Genomic DNA, 18558 nt, shown 5'->3' with positions numbered 1-18558 from the left:
GATGGGAAAAGGCCTGGATGTGGACGCAGTCCAATACGTCGGTCTGACCGCTCTTGGCTCCACAGTTCACAAGGCTCTCCACAGCGCCAAAGACAGAAACAGATGGAGAAAGATCGTAAGAGAGTACGTGATGCAAAAGGGAGGTCACGACCCTCCATATTGAGGAATACTATGCATGGAGGAGGAATTTAGCTTAGCAATTTCTCCACGTCTCAGTGCAACAAAAGCAACTGGGGGGTGGGGGGAGATGACTGAACGAGATGGTCTGGACCTTTCAGTAGGAGCAGCATAGAAAGCGATATTATTGTTTGTTATTGTCAAAGTCTAATTTTTCATCTCTGCATACTTCTAAAAAACTGGTCAAAAAGTCAGACGTACTAGTATTGTTGTTACCCTATAGTGCCTTATGGTATCTAGTATTTATTCTCAAATAATTACGTTTCCGTATATTTTGTCAAAATGAAAATATCTAATATAGGAAACATTTCTGTTAACGCTGACCGAGTCAAAACAAACAATCAATTATATCTAAACAAGCAATCTCCTTAGTCGGATTATCCCGTACATTTATAATTGAGTAAGTACACATAGGACGAAAACAAAAGCCGGCCGAGCTGTCCACATGCCATTGTACCAAGCTCCAAAACAGCGCAACTAAAACCCAATCCTCCAATCCGGAATCCAATCGACTGAATCCAAAAGGTTCTGTCGAGAGGAAAACTTGTTGAAGAGTTCGTTTAATCTAACTTCCCGGTTCATATTTAATATAAGACGCTATAGGTTCTGCGATAGAGCGGTAAGTTTTATTCAACTAAAAGAGTTTATATTTTCCAGGACACCATAAAGCTTAAAGGACTAGATAGGTTTAACAGAGTGAAATAGTGTGAGATTTGACTCCATTAACGGCAACGGTGACATAAATTATACTTATGTGTGTGTAATTTATGTCTATAGATTCATAATAGGTAATATATTTAATTCATTTATCATAAAAAGAAAACTAAATTTTTAATTAATTATTAGTTTCAAGTAAATAAAAGAGTAAAAGTAGAAAAAAATGAGAGATAAAGTAGAGAAGTAGCAGTAAGCAGCAGTGACATTAATTTTTATAGGATTTTTTTCTATTTAAAAATACTCAATTAATATCTTGTTAGAGATTATTTTTTTAACAAGCAGAACCATCTGCGAACGATGCTAACTAAGCTTAGAATTTTAATAATGGGATAATTTGTAAGAAATTCGTCAGATTTTTCCATCAAAAAGTTTGATTCTAATAAAATTTAGTAATATATTCTAAAAATCATAAAATCACGCCACCGAAAATGCCATCATTTATAACACCAAGCCGCTTAAAAAAGGTCCGCGTAAACCGCTTTATTTCAAATTTATGAGGCCATAAAATAATTTGAATCGCGGAATAGGTGTCCTTAAAGTCAGCTCCACACTTCGTGCGCGAATCGGAGAACCGAGAACCGTGAGTCAGTTGTCAGAGTGTCAAGTTCTCGTTACCGTTTTTTTAACATCTTTTTGTTTCCTTCTAAGCTGTTTATTTAAATACGAAGACTTTAAATTCGTAGTACTCATTCATTCGCGACTTACGTGCGATTCGCACACTTAGTGTGGTACAACCTTTATCTGGACCAGATTCATGTAAATATTGTCCTGTGAGTCCTGTGACCCATAATTCTTTACGAAGAAAGAGCAGTTTTTAATATTTGCAAGTGTAAATAAAAAAGAGGTGTACAGTCTCGTTATAATTCGTTTTTTTTTTAAATATCAGATGCTAATTTTATAGGCGTTTAATAATAAATATGGTTTTTTATTGTCGTTTATTGCAAAAAATTATGTACATTTGATGCTTCTTATTATATACACTTAAAGGTAAGAAAGCGTAGGTACATTTTACTCTGTGAGGGCTGTGAGGTTGCATACCTATACATACATTCGTGGCTAGAACGCGCAATTCGCACACAAAGTGTGGCGCAACCTTTATCTGGATCATGTAAATACGTCCTGTGACCCACAAACCTACTTACGATCTTGACTTAGAACTTGGAGATTCTATCACAGATCGGTCGTATTTGTTCGCCAGTGAGTTGCGAAACTCTTTGTGCGGATATCGGCAACTTTTCTATTTGGACGCTTCGGGAAAGTTGCTAAGTTGCTGATTTGTTGCGATTGTCCGATAATTCTGCTTTGTTTAATCTCAATGGAGGCAACAGAGTGAAATGATTTTGACACGTTGTTTATGTAGGTCGTTATGTAGCATCATGATCTGGCAATTTGTTTTCCGTCCACATTAAAAACAAACACAACTAATTGTATACCTAACATCATATATAAAAAAGAAATAAGTTATAGGTTTATTTTTGTACATTTTGCTTTGAGCTTTAGATTAACGTATAGGCAGGTAACTTTTGACCATCAATAATTGCTGGTCCAGTTTTATGTCGTCTCTAAAATAGGTAACTACTAATTTAAGTATGAGCGTAGCGTTTGCCACAAATATACGAGGTACGTCAGATGTTTTCCATCATACCTACTTTTTATGTATTTCCTTTCACAAAACAGTTAACATCTCTCAGAAGAGCTAAAATAAACCAAAGAGAAATAGTGTTGATAAAAGAAATTACTCTTCTATAGAGTGAAGTTTGTAAAGCTCTTGAGTCAAAGCTCTGTGGTGTTTGCGCTAGTGCAGTGGTACAGTCGCCATCAGATATATCGGAGCGGCCCAGGTATCCACAATACCTGAACAAGCACTCTAACGCCTTGACAATAGAGGCGTGCTCAGATATTTGTGAGCACCTTCGCCGCTCCGATATATTTGATGGCTGTACGAAGCGTAGTTTATTCTTGTTGGTACTGGTTACTCCCTTGATGTATATGTCAAATTTCTTACTTTTGAGGGTTCCGTACCTCAAAAAGAAAAAAACGGAACCCTTATAGGATCACTCGTGCGTCTGTCTGTCTGTCTGTCAAACCATTCCTCCCCCCCCCCCTTTATCTGCGAAACTACTAGGTCTAAAATTTTGAAAAAATACACAACATAGTTCTTTACCTATATATGCCAGGAAAACCTATGAGAAATTTACAGCCAAGCGTGAGTCGGACATAATGTGGAACTATTGGTACGCGTGTCCGACTCGCACTTGGCCGGTTTTTTTTTAGTTATTCCCCAAACTGCAAAACAGTTTTTTGGCGAGTTAATCTTATCGCATTTCCCATAAACGTATCTTAACTCTAACTTGGCTTTGCGCTAATTTTGTGTAAAAATAAACATACAGAGATCTTTTCATTCATATTCGTGAAAACAGGAAAAAAATCACGGCAATACCTAATTGGTCTAATTTAAATGATTAGGCAAAATAAACAAGATAGAACGTATATAATTTATTACAATGAGGAGTGTACTAAAATTAATTACAGAGAATAGAAGTCAAAAGAGCTGTTTATATTAATGACTAGAAAGCTGTTTGGGGGTAATACATATAGAGTCGCATTTTGCCTTCTTATTTTATAAGGGGTATTTACATTTTCAATGTTCATCTTGTTCAAACGCATACTAAAACGTTTTAATGAGGTAAATTTGGAATTTCAATTGCACTGATTTTTTGTTCTCATTTACTGTCCTCTATTTGAAATCATTAAAAGGACCTATTTTCTTTTTTTTTCGTAAGAGTGTGATCTAAATTCGTACAATAAAAGCGCTGATCTACAAAATCTTACTTTGAGTAACGAAAACATAATTATAGTATAGTTATTTGTACAACAAGAGATCAAAGTTTGATATTTCTTCGAGTCCTTATTTTGAGTCCCGTGCAAGCGAAAGAATCTAATTTAGAATCTTGAGCGTAGTAAGGGACTCAAAAGCGCACGAGATGTAAATAACTTTGATCTCGTGTAGTTCACAAAACATTTCACCTCAGCAGTGAGAACATATTAGAGAACCTGAAAAATGTATTCCTTCTTCATCACTTACCTATTCACTCATGTTTTCTTAAGATATACCAACAATTAAGTTTTCACCTCAGCAGCTCGAACAAGGGTACTTTGCTACTTAAAAACAGTGAGCAAAATCGCATTTTGCTCACTGAGTGAGACAAAATGAGCAAAATGCGATTTTGCTCACTGTTTTTAAGTAGCAAAGTACCCTTGTTCGAGCTGCTGAGGTGAAAAGTATTTTTGTATTTCAACGGAAAATTACATACCTACATTTATTTTGTCCCAAATTGGGATTTCCTATTTATTCTACTCAGAGTAAGTAGCTCAAACTTTTCAAACGTTATCAAAATCTGACGAAAAAAACTACAATAAAATAAAAATTGGCACAAAAATCTGTTTTTCATGACCACCGCATCGCTGCCGTCCAAAACGCCGCACCGTATGTCCCGCCTAATCACCGGTCATCATCGCCATGAACTCTGCAATCAGAGAATAATCATTAATTCTCAGCGGCACTTCAATTATTCATCATAATAAGCTGGCTGAAAGACACAAAAGTTACGGCACAGAATAAATAATAGTACCTACTAGGTACAGAAGATTCACTCTCTAACAAAACGCGTCTATTACGACAGATATGACCGCTAGGTGGCGGAAGCGCGAGCAGGCGTCCGTTCCTTAGCGGTGCGCGGCAAATACTATGGCTAGATACCAAAATTGGTGTGGGCCGCATGTGCTTGTAGGTACTTGTAGCGACGCGACGAAAGCGTAGAGTGAGCCACGTCTGGTTACGGTCGACAAGCGGGCATCTAGCGGAGCGTTCGGCGGAGCGGGTAGCGTCAACGATATGAGGAGAGTGTAACCAAGGCCCTTGCATACATTTGGATTGCTTAACATGAACGCCGTACGTCCTGCTATGCTGTGACCCGGAGGTGAAATTAAAACTTACATTCGTAGTATTCGTACAGCGATAGGGCCGGGGTTCCGAAAGGTCACAAATTCGAGTCTTGCCCGAAGCGGTGATTTTTTATTTTATTATAATAATTTGTAGTGCAAACTTATCTGATTGATAAAAAATAGTTCAACCTAGATTGTTATTATCTGTTTAGTTTTCAAGCCCGAGCAGTCAACTATTAATCATAAAATAAATATTATACAGGACATTCTTTCTCAGATTAACTAAGACCACAGTAAGCCAAGAAGGCTTGTGTTGTGGGTACTCAGACAACGATATATAATAGAATATACAAATACATAAATACATAGAAAACACCCAAGACTCAGGAACCAATATCTGTGCTTATCACACAAATAAATGCCCTTACCGGGATTCGAACCCAGGACCGCGGCTTCACAGGCAGGGTCGCTACCCACTAGGCCAGACCAGTCGTCAAACGAAGAGGGATTTAAAACTTTATTTGACGTTCAAAAGCTCATTGTATAGGTAATAATGACGACTTGAAAAATAAACTATCTTTACTCACATCTTTATTCGTACCAGTTTAATCCCAGTTTTCAAAACAACACCAAAAGTCTTTAATTAGTCTTTGATTATTTAAGCCTGAAGCCACCCAAGCATTAATTCAACGGCTTTATTTAGGCTTCTTCATTATCTTAATAGGCTTACAGAAGTTACAGAAATATAATATTACTAGCTTCTGCGCAGACGTATTTTGGAAAATGTATTTTATGTTTGGAAATGTCATTTCATTAAATCAGACTTTAATGGATTTATCGCAAAGCCTCGGAAAGTAGAATAAGGCGATTTCAGTTTTGTCAGAAATAATAATTGTACTAACTAAATAGATAACAGATAACGAATAAGTAGGTACAATGAAGCAGGTACTTTTACAGCTCGTTTTATATGTGCACAGTCAGGTGTAGAGAAAAGTGACCCCCCTGCATAGAAGTTTGTATGCAAAGGTGCTAAGCTAATAGTATCGCTGACTATATACGGTGTATACGGCGATGTACAGCAAGCTGACTCGGAAGTTTAAGTCAGGATTTAGGTTCAAAAGACTCGAGACTATCTAGTAAAGAGATAGTGATCTCACTATCTCTTTTAAACATGCTAAGGCCAGACAAGAGCGAAAGGAATGGCATATATTACGCCTGCCGCGAGTTGGATTCCAGTTACCTACTATAATAGAAGGAGATGGCACTAGACGGCTCACCATCAAAGTCCACGGTTCCGGAGGAGATGGCTATGGCTAGACACTCACCATCAAAGTCCACGGTTCCAGAGTCATCAGTGTCGATTTCTGCGATCATCTCGTTCAGTTGGTCGGGCGTGAGCTGGTCGTCAAGTGCTGCCAGGATCTCGCGTAGGCTCGATGTAGGAATGTAGCCGTTTCCTGCAATAATGAGGATAAATAGTTACAGAGGGCTTACACTACACCAGGGTTTTCCAAAACAAGGGCCTGGTTTGGCTAGCGAGCGCCCTTAATTTTGTCCCGAAACAAAATAAAATGGTAGGACCAAAAGCTCGGTCGAGGCCCTCAACTGAAATTTTGGAGACTGGCTTGTATGACATCAAGCAGGGACTTTCCTTCCAATTCAAAACGGATAATCTGCACAATCTTCTCTTCCAGAGACCTAACGCAATTCATCTTTTTCACAAAATTCGTTTTTGTACAACTGTCTGTTCGATATGTCCGCATAGGTACGTAATCAATATTTTTTTCAGGTTCTAGGCATTTTTCGACTTTACATTTCATTTTATCCTTAAATATCTTTAAACGCGAAAGAATATTTAGACAAACATTTCAATTTGTTAACACTGCTTCAACGTACCCTGTAAATCTTTTGTTCGTCCATGAATCCGTCTGCAATATGCACTTTGGCTGTTTGGCAATGCAATTGCATTAATGCATGCAGCGGATGGGCCTGAGAGGGTAGCGAACATACTTGTGGACATATGTACTTTTGTACGGTCGTAAGTACTTATGTACCGTCGTACAGACCTATAGTGCATAATTATTTTCTATCGTATTTTCACGGAAACGAACGAATACGGACGTGTCTTGCTATTTCATCAGTCTCGTTACAAAAAGTACTAAGGTTGACTGAAGTAGCATGATAAATACGAACGTTTTCGAGAAAATACGATGGAAAAGAATTATGCACAAAACATCTGTATTATAATATTTAGGGTTCAGTGAAAATATAGCTTATAAAAGCATAATTTTAGAATACCTTTCAATTGTTGATTTCAGTTTCATTTTTCAAATGATACATTAAGTACAAGTCAGTTGAAATTATTCAAATATTTACAATACATTAGTCGCATAACTTTACGCGTCAGAAAATACGCAAGATTCGCAAGAAATCTGTTACAATATGGTTTTAAAATATAGTTTTCAAATAATATTTACAATAAAGTATGACATTCTCAAAGGCAATGACCAATTTCTGAGAAAAATTATCAAAGGATTTTTTTGCATGATCAAGTAACGAAATTACCCTTACGTATGAAAAATATAATAGAAAATGTTTCACCTTCATTGCTTCACTTGGGCCTTTATTTCATTCCAGTGAGAAAACTTACTTTTAAAAAGTTAATAAAGTATCCAATAATGACTACTTTGTATTCAGTTTGGTAAAGTATTCGCATTTCTTAAAGGACCTTAATATTAAAGAGTGAAGGCACATACTTATAGGTAGTATATACCTACTGAGGTTTTCACAATCTACTATGGGGTTCTTCAAAAAAGAGTGTATATTTTATAGCTCTGAAGGTGATTGTGATTTTTTTCTTTTTGTTTAAAAAATGGCGTAAAATTTATGATGATTTCGCTAATGTCGCAAATGAATGGCAAACCTGAATGGGGCACGTATGAGATGATAGAACGCTATGAAGAGGTCGGCTGGCGGCAGTCTGCTCCGTGCAGGCACAGAATAAATAATAGTACTAAGTACAGAAGACTCACTCTCTAACAAAACACGTCTGTCACGATCAGCACAGATATGGCTGCTAGGTGACGACAGCGCCACGCGCGGCTTATGGCTTTCCCCAAAATTGGGGCGGAACGGATGTACTTTTAGCTACCTGTAGCAAAGCGACGAAATCGCGGAGTGAGCCACGCCTGGTGCAGGCTACATGGCTTATCCTTCTAACGCCCAGCCATACAAATGAAAACCCAAAATTTTCCACTGAAATTTGAACCTATAGTGCAGGAAATAGAGTCGATTTTTATTTGTTTGACAAATTTAACGAAACAAAAGAAAATGCTACTTTGTTCCAATTGAATATGGTTGAATTGAATTTCATCGAACTGAAGAAGTACTATAGATAGGACCTTGGGCCTTAGAAGGTTATGACCGCACAAAATGGTGACACATCACATGTGGTCGCGATCCTCAGCAATGGGGGACTGAGGAAGAAGAGAAGTTCTGTTCTAGTCGAATCCAACCTCACTTTGCTTCCATCTTTAAAATGCAGGTATCTTCACTAAACTTATGAACTTACAATCGTCAGTTAATAGATCTAGAAAAGATATGGATTAGACATGTTAGTGTCAAATGTGACATTTCTTCAAACAAAAACGTCACTTTTGACACTGACGTATTTAATCCATATCTTTTCTAGATCTATTAAGTGACGTATCTTAAAGTTCGAATTGGGCCGTACGAGTCGATTATATATATTTACATATTCCCAACCCACTCACTTCCATATCAAATTTCACTTTGTTTCTTTTTCTTTGTCTTCATGTATAAGTTTGTAATTTGTGTTAAATATTAATTAGGTACTGAATCACATTTTGACACTGCCTTTACTGTTCTGAGCTATCTTCTTGCCCTGGGCTCCACGGAAGACCAGCGCTATAGCATATATATTATGTTACAGCATATGCTGAGTGGTGTCCATTTGTAGCCTCTATAGCAGCATCAATACTACGATTATTATTGCATGTTAGTTTAAGCTACTAATAGTTTTAACTGTTTAGTGTATAAGATCTTCTTTCTTAAATGTATATGTGTGGTGCTGTATGTAGATGGTTTTTGCAATAAACGTTTTTCTATTCTATTCTATTCTATTATTAAGAGTCGTAACCATCGCTCTTAGCCGCACTTGGAAAATTTGGACAATTTCATAACTCAGGCCAGCAAATTGGGAGAAAATTGTACCTCGTAAAACGTGCCAAGAAGCTTAAGTCAGACTTATTGGCCGGTCGTGATTTGTTGTTATTTTTATATTGGTTATAGGCAGGGGTCGGACAAAAAGTGCGGATGACGTAAAAGTGACGTAATCTTGCACACAGGATGATGTTTGAGTTTGTATTTAAACTTCCGTGTGACATGTAGTAACAAAGTAGTATTAATGAAATAACAAAATAATCGTAAATAAATCCATGGAATTAATAATACAGGTGGTAGTGGTGATGTAGTGAATAAAATAAATTTCACGAAACTTGCCACAATATTCGAGTAAAGATGACATTTTAGAGCGTTTTCTTATACATTAGTAAATATAAATTTTAGCTAAATATAATCGTGAAGATACAATAGCTAAACAATAACGAAGTCAATTTATTGTTCATCTGATTGACAATGTGTCAGTCAAAAACGTACTTACTCATTTCAAGTGGCGATATCGTTTAATAAAGAGGTTGATAAATGATAAGTGATAATTGTTTATGAAAATCAAAAATACTATTTGAAATCATCCTATAAGTGGTTTGACGTCATCCGCACTTTTTGTCCGACCCCTGGTTATAGGTACACACCTAAATGGGAGTAACTATTTATTACATCGTACTTATTGACCGAAGCGTAGCGAAGGTCTACGTTTTGACTCGGGCATTTTGCTTTTGTATGTCCGGATGTTCTCCTCTACAAGTCACAATTCTCAACCGATTCTTGTGAAATTTTGTGACCAGATTCTATGAGTAAATAATTTTTTTTGTCGATCCCGTTTTTGGAAATTTTCAAAAATGGAGGAGTTGTGATACCTCGCGCTTAAACTAATAGTCGTATCGATATCATAAGAGTATTTTCTTTTTGAGACATATTTACATAGTAAATGGCAAAAAATGCAGAAAAATTGTATTGCTGGTTTAGGCGGTATTTAGATATTTAGTTTGTACTCGAGAATGAGTAGCCGAATTTCGTCAGCTTAGCTAAGAACTATCATGGCGCATTTTGTAAACAATCGCTTTTTTTGTTTGCACACAGAAAGTCTGGGTTCGATCCCCAGTAAGACAACTTGCTGTATTTTTTTTTTCACTTAAACTTCGTATTTTTTTTTATAAATTTAAATCTTTGTATTGTTGATTGATCAAACCACTGTGTGGCGCTGTCATCGTGCACGGTCCCAATAAACTATGCTCGCGAGGTCTACAGCTCACAGAGCCACTAGTTAAGTAAGGTCCTATCGAAATTCCGGTTCCGGTTTCGGCAGGTTTCAGCAAAAAAAACATGTTCTTTATTCTTTATTATATTTCAGTCATGTTCATGATACATAAGGTGTTACGATTTGAGGATGGTAGGTACAGTATGACACCCTGTAAGGGCATTCAATATTTCTTAAGTCTAGGTAAGTACATGCATGCATCTTATACCAATAGCAATAAAATCTATATTTATAATTGCGGACCAAAGATCGGTTTTGACCGAAACTAGATGGAACAGTATCAAACGTAAACGGTCGAGCAATTTGTGATTTAATATCTAAATTCAACACTCTCTAGCGCAATTATAAATATATCAGTTCCGTTACAGATACGAGTATTATCAATATCATGCAATTTACACCCCATTAAATTTTACGTCCAAATAGCCATTACACAATAAAATTGACATGTAAATTGCATACAATTCAGGCTATCATAAGGGTGTGTTCAGATGAACCAAAATCGGACTTAAAATAAATAAATAAAGTACAAGTTTGCAAGAAGTCCTCCATCTGAACTTGCTACTGTTATACTAGATGGAGTGAGTTCTGGCCGCGTAGCTAACATGCCAATCGCTTACGCTCCGTAGCGATCGAAACGCAACTGTCACTGTCGCACTAATACGGAAGAGTGATAGAGAGACACAAAGCGTTTCGTTGTCGTAGCGATAGCGATTGTTACCTTGGCTAGGCCGGCAGGTCCTTCTCCGAACACAGCTCGCTGAGCACTGAGCGGACGGCCGTGCGTACCCAGGATCGCGGAAATCATTGTTTTTGAACTGTTATTTTTAATTAAAAAAGCAATCAATGAGTTCAAACAAAAAAAATATTTTTAAGCAAGATTCATGTTAATAGCTTTTTGCAAAAATAATTAAAAAAAATATAGTGCGTTTTACACCTAAATATTATTTATGTTCGTGTTTATTTTTCTATTTAGCGAAAGTTGTTTAATTAGGTTACAAATCGATGACATTTCTAGAGAAAGGCCACAAAATTACGAGTACTATTCATGTTTTTCGGTAACTGTGTTATGATCTAAAAAAGCGCTACGGTTTCAAAAACTCTGCTGGTTAACCAATATTTTTATCATCATCCCTCTGAGTTAAGCATTAATATTAATACCTACAATGTTCCACATCCTCGGTCTGAACGGCCCTTAATTTAATTGTTTCCTACTCAAATGCATTCAGAATATTCGTTTTTCAATTTATGACAACGGCACACAATGAATTCCGTCGATAATCGGGCGGCACGCAATCGAACGTTTGGACTCGCGCCAAACGATGATGTTACTGTTTCCCTGTAATTCCGTGTAACCTACTCGTATATCACATGAACACTAGGAAGTACCTATAATACTCTTAGAGCGAGGCCACTCGCGATTTGCAAGCGAGTTGAAAGCGAGGCGAGCGCGCAGCGAGCACACAACGAGTTCGCCGCGAGCGCTAAACAATATCGCCGCGAGAGATTTCGCTGCGTACTGTCATACTGGAATGGGAGCGAAGTCGCACGCGCTCGCGGCGAACTCGCTGCGCGCTCGCCTCGCTTTCAACTCGCTCACAAATCGCCAGCCCTTAAGTCCCACTGTTTCACTGCTGGATAAACGTGTCGTTCAGATGTCAACTGCAGCTGCATTACTGTTGCGGCGTCGTTGTTGCCGCCACTACTGTAAATTTCCTTGATAAAGTTAGTGATGGAATGAACGTCATAATGTCGGCAGTAATGTGGCAATGGACGTCACTTATTTGATCAAGGTTTTTGATAGTTGGTAGTCCAGTCATTATATCCAAGAAACCGACCATACCCGTGAATTTTAATCAGTTCTTGCATTTTTTTTTCGTAGGTCCCTCAAGGGGGTCACTGGGAGTGTAAAATACACACATATAAGTAGTTTTGAAAAGTAGACTGAATCAGGCTCCTGTGTATATTCGAAAAAACGGTTTTCAAATTTGGGATTTTTTATATTATTTCTACTCAGAAACTCGAGCTCGACGAGCTCTTTCTATTCTAATAGGAGAAAAAAAGTGTCCCAAAATTTCCATACATTTTTCGGTCTTTCCATTCCGCGTCCGCCATACAAACTCTATGAAAAATGGTGACGGAATGGAAATAAAAACCTTAGGATACTTTTTTTCTCCTATTAGGATAGAAAGAGCTCGTGATTCTGAGTAGAAATAACATAAAAAATCCCAAATTTGAAAAAAAGTGTAGGGGACAATTTAAAAAAAAAAACCGCCCAAGTTATAGCAGCGGTAACAACAACAACGACGCCGCAACATCACCCAACCACTAATAATGGGGTTATTCAGCTGTAGTTGATATGTCATATCACCTTTAAGGATAAGTACATACGGATTAGATAACTATAGGTACAGTCAGCAGCAATAGTTGCTAAGCGGTGTTCATAATTATTTTGACGCGACTTTATTGTTAGAGCGCGTCAAGGTAATTTTGAACACCTCGCCCGCTTAGAAACTTCTGCTGCTGTCTGTACAATATTTTTAACCTTGAATATTCAATTTCTAAAGGGACAAAAGGATTACGCCTCATGGCTGCTACTTAATTCACGAGACATTTTATCTTAACTGGTTTGTTGATCTCTGTATCCGTAATAATTATATGTAAAAGGAGGTCACACTAGAACTGGATATAGACGGGAACAGTAACCATTGTGAAAAGTGTAATTTAAGGGTTCTTTCTATTCATTGTCCATAAGTTGTACCAGAGACATGTACATAATAAAGACCTGACAGTTTACAAAATTGCCTTCTTTAAGGTAGTATTAATTTCGTGTATAGACGTCTGACAATGTTGTTTTTAGTTTATAATTCTCATATCTATACTTAGCTGTAACAATTAAATTTGTTCTTAGCTTAAAATTTCTTTACAAAAACGTTGAGTTTGTAGCATCTTTTGTAAAATCCAAAATTTTAAAGTCCGACAAAAAACTGGAGTAAATTATTGAGGGCGCCACTTCCTACGAAACAGCCACATTTTTAACGTAAAATGCTTAAACATGGCAACAATTTAGTAGGTATGGATTTTTTTTGTTTAGTTTCTACTATTTTATGTCACACCATAGTTTAGGAAATTGATTTTATTTTGTTTGTGTCCCAGTTGAAAATTATTTATATTTCATCGAAGTGATTATGTACCTACTATAGCCGTGGAGTAAAGTAGAGTGTTCAAGCTGCAGTCCCGAGTACTTAGAGATTGACAGTCTTTGATATTTAATTATCTTTGATAATAAGGACTCATAAATTTTCATGCGCCGCCATGACCTAGTTCTGATATTGGCCATTTTCTAAATGTTTTGACCCAATTCCATATCTGTATTGCTCGTGTCATAACAATAATCTTAATGGTACTAGTTTTTTATTAGAAAGAAAAAAAAAATACAATTTGTTATTATATTATTATCTAAGCCAAATCAGGGATTGCCTGCCTCGTATAACTCCGTATTACTAAGTTTAACGTTACGTGCCTCGTTACTAATATGTAATATAACGTTCAGTCGAAAAAGTTAATGGTGGCTTGGGTAGGAAAACCTAATAATAATATATTTTTCAACAAAAATGTCTTAGATACTGATGTGCCATTGGAAAGTTTCGTCAATTGCGAAAGTTTCCAACTTTTCCAACTTTTTGGATCTTTTTTTTCTACTTGCACATCTCTAGTTGAAGAGCTCTAGGTACTAAACTTTATTTTTAATCGTCCACTCCGTTTGCCAGTCATTTTTCTCAAAAGTAAACAAATAATGTATGGAAATGATCACACGTTTGTCGATATTCGATTGTCATCTTGGCGAAGACCCCTGGCTTTCCAATCATAAGTATGAAATGCAATGTGTTTTGACAAAAAAGTTGTTGCTAATTTTCCACCAAAATTTCAAGAATCAAAGGCTCGTGTAAAAAGCGGACGTGTAAACAAGTAAACAAAATAATCGTTGTAAACACCCGAATGGCGTGCTGTTGGCGTTAGTCGTAAACACGCTAACTTCTTACAGGGCCATTATACGAGGGTAACACTGAGGGTTTTAAAAATATAGTATAGTACTAATTGGGCATTTCATATTGTATGGTGTAGATAAACATTTTGAGAACTGTACCTAGTAGCCGCGTGTATAGGTGCGGCTGATAGACGAACAGACAAAATTATAATAACCAGACAGTCAGACGAATATGGTTAAATAAGAGTTTCTTGAATACGGAAATCTTTTAAAAAGTCTGAGTGGATTTTATCCTAAAAAGGCCGTGTAGTGAGTGCACTACACGTATTCGTATTCGTAGTGACAAATACGTAACAATGTCACTGCGCAGACGCTCAAGTATGCGTTGTAAAGTTGTAATATATGAATGCTCATCAGAAACGTCACACCGTACCGCACGCATGTGCGCACGCACACAAGCGGCATGGCGTCTTTTTGAGGAATACTTTGCACGCACTCGCTGCGGGTCTTAATGTTTATCTCTCTTCTTTATCTTACCTTCTTTGTCATACAGCCTGAATGCCTCCTTCAGCTCCTTCTGCAGCGCCTCATCGTCTTCGTCGAGGAAGTGTGTGGCAACTCGCACGAATGAGTCGAAGTTTAACTTGCCGCTTCCTGAAACATTCAAGTTTTTATATTGTAACTTATTGTATAACCATTGTTGGTCCTTCGTGAGTCAAGAAACTAAAATGCTCACTCAGGTTTAAAGAAAATTATTTAATTAGGGGCATATTTTTATTTTATAGAAGACCAACAGCTTTATTAAATTGTACAACTGGACTTAATCGCGTATCTAAGTTTTAAGATTTACCTCCGACGTTTCGAGGACGGCGTTGTCCCCGTGGTCTCGGAGAAGATAATGTGTAAAAATCGTGAAAGTTTAAATAGGGACCAACAGCTTTATCAAACAGTATAGAATCATAAATAACTATACGAGTAGGATATTATACAATCATGAAACCAACAACGGGTCTTCTTAACATACCTACAAATGAAATTGTAATATACCTTTGTACTTAACAGTAGCCATTTATCCAAAAAATCTCTTATTTTCTAAAAGAGAAAAAAGACTGTACTTTCACCCAAAATCATGTGTTTAATCTCTGCGTAAAACGTTAAGTCCTTAAGCTATAAACTATAAACATGAACTTCATACACACCTGTACAATATAAAGGACATTTGCGACCAAACCAAGCCAAAGCGTAAAAACGCGTGCTAAGGAAACGCCATCGATTTTGCCATTAGCGTCGCAGTCCGACAGTTTATCGTGCTGTTAGGACCCCGTCGCAGATTACATGAAAGTAGATTTGCTACTTTTAATTTAACCCTTAATTCGGTAACAAAATACTGGACCTTTGACCCTCTTTTTGTATTTTTTAGGGTTCCGTACCCAAAGGGTAAAAACGGGACCCTATTACTAAGACTCCGTCCGTCCGTCCGTCCGTCCGTCCGTCTGTCACCAGGCTGTATCTCACGAACCGTGATAGCTAGACAGTTAAAATTTTCACAGATGATGTATTTCTGTTGCCGCTATAACAACAAATACTAAAAACAGAATAAAATAAAGATTTAAGTGGGGCTCCCATACAACAAACGTGATTTTTGACCGAAGTTAAGCAACGTCGGGCGGGGTCAGTACTTGGATGGGTGACCGTATTTTTGCTTGTTTTGCTCTATTTTTTGTTGATGGTGCGGAACCCTCCGTGCCGACTCGCACTTGGCCGGTTTTGTTTCTTATTCAGAATCATTGCTACTATTACGCCCAGTAGGATTGAACTCGCGACCTTCCGTGGAAACGTCGGAAAAAAGGTAAAATAATAAAATTTAATCGCATCCAAAATACTGGACCTTTGACCCTCTTTTCGTATTTTTTTCTCATACAGAATCATTGCTACTATTGCGCCCATGTAGTAGTAGGTTTGAATTCAAGACGTTCGGTGAAAACGTCGAAAAAAAGGTAAAATAATGAAATTTAATCGCGTTAGACCCGTCTTACAAAACACGAGAGTTTAAGGTGTTATACATTTAATTCGTATTTTCGCAAACGTTCTCTCTGCAGCCAAATATCCCGATATCAAAACTTTGTTTTAATACCAACGTTGAAAGTGAAGTAGTTTTCAATAACTAACAAATCTAACAATACGATTTAAGCGAACGTTTCCACACGTTTATTTAGGTATTAATGGAATTGACAGAGCTATCCGGGGACTATTGTTCCGCGATTAGTAAAACGTTGTAACTGTCGCGCTGAAATAGACGTGATAGGTAATTGCGCCTTTGAATAGGACATGAGGTTGCTAAAATAGATTCACTAGACTTTCTCGCTTCTAGTATCAGTCCGGTAGTTTGTTTACGTCACCCTAGGCCCGTAAGTGTGATTTTCTCCTCGCGTAGCGTCCTCACTTCCTGGAGGCAAGACGTAAAACTTTAGACAAACCACGGGCGGTAATTCGTGAAGCCCCAGATCGCATATTTATGGCCCTCACCTTCGGTTCGGGCCACAAACACCTGCGATCTGGAGCATTCACGAATTCACCTCCCTAGTGAAAGTTTGTTGCTTTTTGCGTCAAAACTAAACCGAAAACGAAGTTACGTAATGAAATACTACAAATCTTGGTTACTTACTGATACCATTAGGTAGTAGATATATATATAATTATCTTAGTCACTTTAAAATTTTACAATGTCGAAGTATTTCTTACACGTTCGTTTCTGTTCTGTTTGCGTACCACTTACTAATACAGCAAAATCACAACAAATTCTCGATTTCAACCCTTTAATAAAGAGACATACTATCCCGCCAATCACAAACACAGATAATGAACGGAACAATTTACAAACATGTAGGTACTATTCAATCTCATGTTCCTAATGGATACTCTACAGTAATGTGAACTTTATGTTGCAAATATTAAGTCACTTTTAAAATGCAATTACTGAGCAACATACGAGATTCGGAAAGTAAATAGTAAATTTGAAATACGGGCGTGATTCCCGCCTCAATGCACATGCGTGAATCCCTTTGTTCTACGAGTAGGACATTTGGTGTAATTTATTCAAATTACCTTATCCTGAGTTAGGCGCCGTGTTTTGTTTTTTGCTGACACAAAAGTTTCTCGCCTAAATAAGCCTACAATGACGTGTTTCAGTAATTTCTCTCGTTGTTGAGATTGTTAGTTTTGTTTTACGCGGCTGTTTTTAAGAAACAAGGAAAATAATATTTTAACAACTCCGAAACTCCCTTCAAAATAATTACAGAAAACCTGCAGGTATGCGGAAAAATTTGTGCTTACTTCCATAATAATATTGGCTAGTAAGTACTTATTAAAGTCGAGATTATTTTTCATTATCTGTTTTTTTTATAATAGGTAAGCCGCAATGTCACCTTACAGCACACTTCGTGCTTGTTAGGAAATAGAAGGTAACAAATCCCAACAAAACATTTCAAAATCCCGAAATAAACTTCTTAATGCGAACAAATAAACACACGTTTATTTGTTGATGCTTCCAGGGAATCATGTGCAGATATTAATATTATATTCGCTCACAAAAGTATTATGGTAACCTAGTTCAGGGTATTTTCTCGAAATTTGCAGCGTTTTGTACATTTGAATTGCCCGTTTGTCAGAACTTCATATTTCACTAAATGTGGCTGAGTATGTTTGAAGAATATAACTGATGTCGTTCTAAATAAAAATGTACTTTTATGACATGAGGGTTTTTTTGGATTATTATTAATATTTACTGACTTACGGCGTTATTCCTAACTGCTCTACAAGCCTAAATTAGCTATGATTTGTTTGTCTTTATCTGTCATTTTGACTTATGTCATTTTAAGAAAGATATAAAACATAGATCAACTAATTGTGGCTTGGAATATGAATAACCGGGATAACCTTTAACTTGGTAGGTACTAATAAGTACGTAAAAAAAAGTAGGTACTACTAATATTTAAAGGATTTGCTTTTCTTATAGACTTTCTCCATCGTCCATCTTACTGGTGAAATATTTATAATGTTGGTATTTTTGTTCTAAAGTATTAACCTTTTCACGTCTACTTACAATCGATTTCCATCAGCGCATACATTTTTACGGCGACAAAATAACGAATCGTCACGAATATTCTAAAAAGAAAATAATTTTATGCGCCGTCAATGTTGTCGGGTGCCAGAATAAAGGTAATACACATTTACCGCCCGGCGCAGTAAATCGCCTGAACTAGACGTCACCTCT

The 18558-nt window shown here is 37.0% G+C and overlaps 2 protein-coding genes across 7 annotated transcripts in view; one reads left to right on the top strand and one right to left on the bottom strand.

Moving 5' to 3' along the window:
• Positions 1–18558, top strand: part of LOC134653109 (calmodulin-A-like) — a 255376-nt gene that overhangs the window by 165341 nt on the left and 71477 nt on the right. The gene's annotated exons all lie outside the window — the stretch shown is intronic.
• Positions 4282–18558, bottom strand: part of LOC134653095 (troponin C-like) — a 32347-nt gene continuing 18070 nt past the window's right edge. For 2 of the 3 annotated variants that reach the window (XM_063508392.1, XM_063508394.1), the window contains 3 exons: positions 14823–14939; positions 6165–6296; positions 4283–4421 (listed from right to left, as the gene is read on the bottom strand). In XM_063508392.1, coding sequence (XP_063364462.1) covers positions 4393–4421; positions 6165–6296; positions 14823–14939 — 278 coding nt within the window. In that variant the 3' untranslated portion in view covers positions 4283–4392. Of the gene's footprint in view, positions 4422–6164; positions 6297–14822; positions 14940–18558 lie in introns of all 3 variants that reach the window. The other variant, XM_063508393.1, reaches the window with a different exon arrangement.

The sequence above is a fragment of the Cydia amplana genome, chromosome 12 (genome assembly GCF_948474715.1).
Source record: "Cydia amplana chromosome 12, ilCydAmpl1.1, whole genome shotgun sequence".
Classification (NCBI taxonomy): domain Eukaryota; kingdom Metazoa; phylum Arthropoda; class Insecta; order Lepidoptera; family Tortricidae; genus Cydia; species Cydia amplana.
This window is presented reverse-complemented; position numbering and strand designations above follow the sequence as displayed.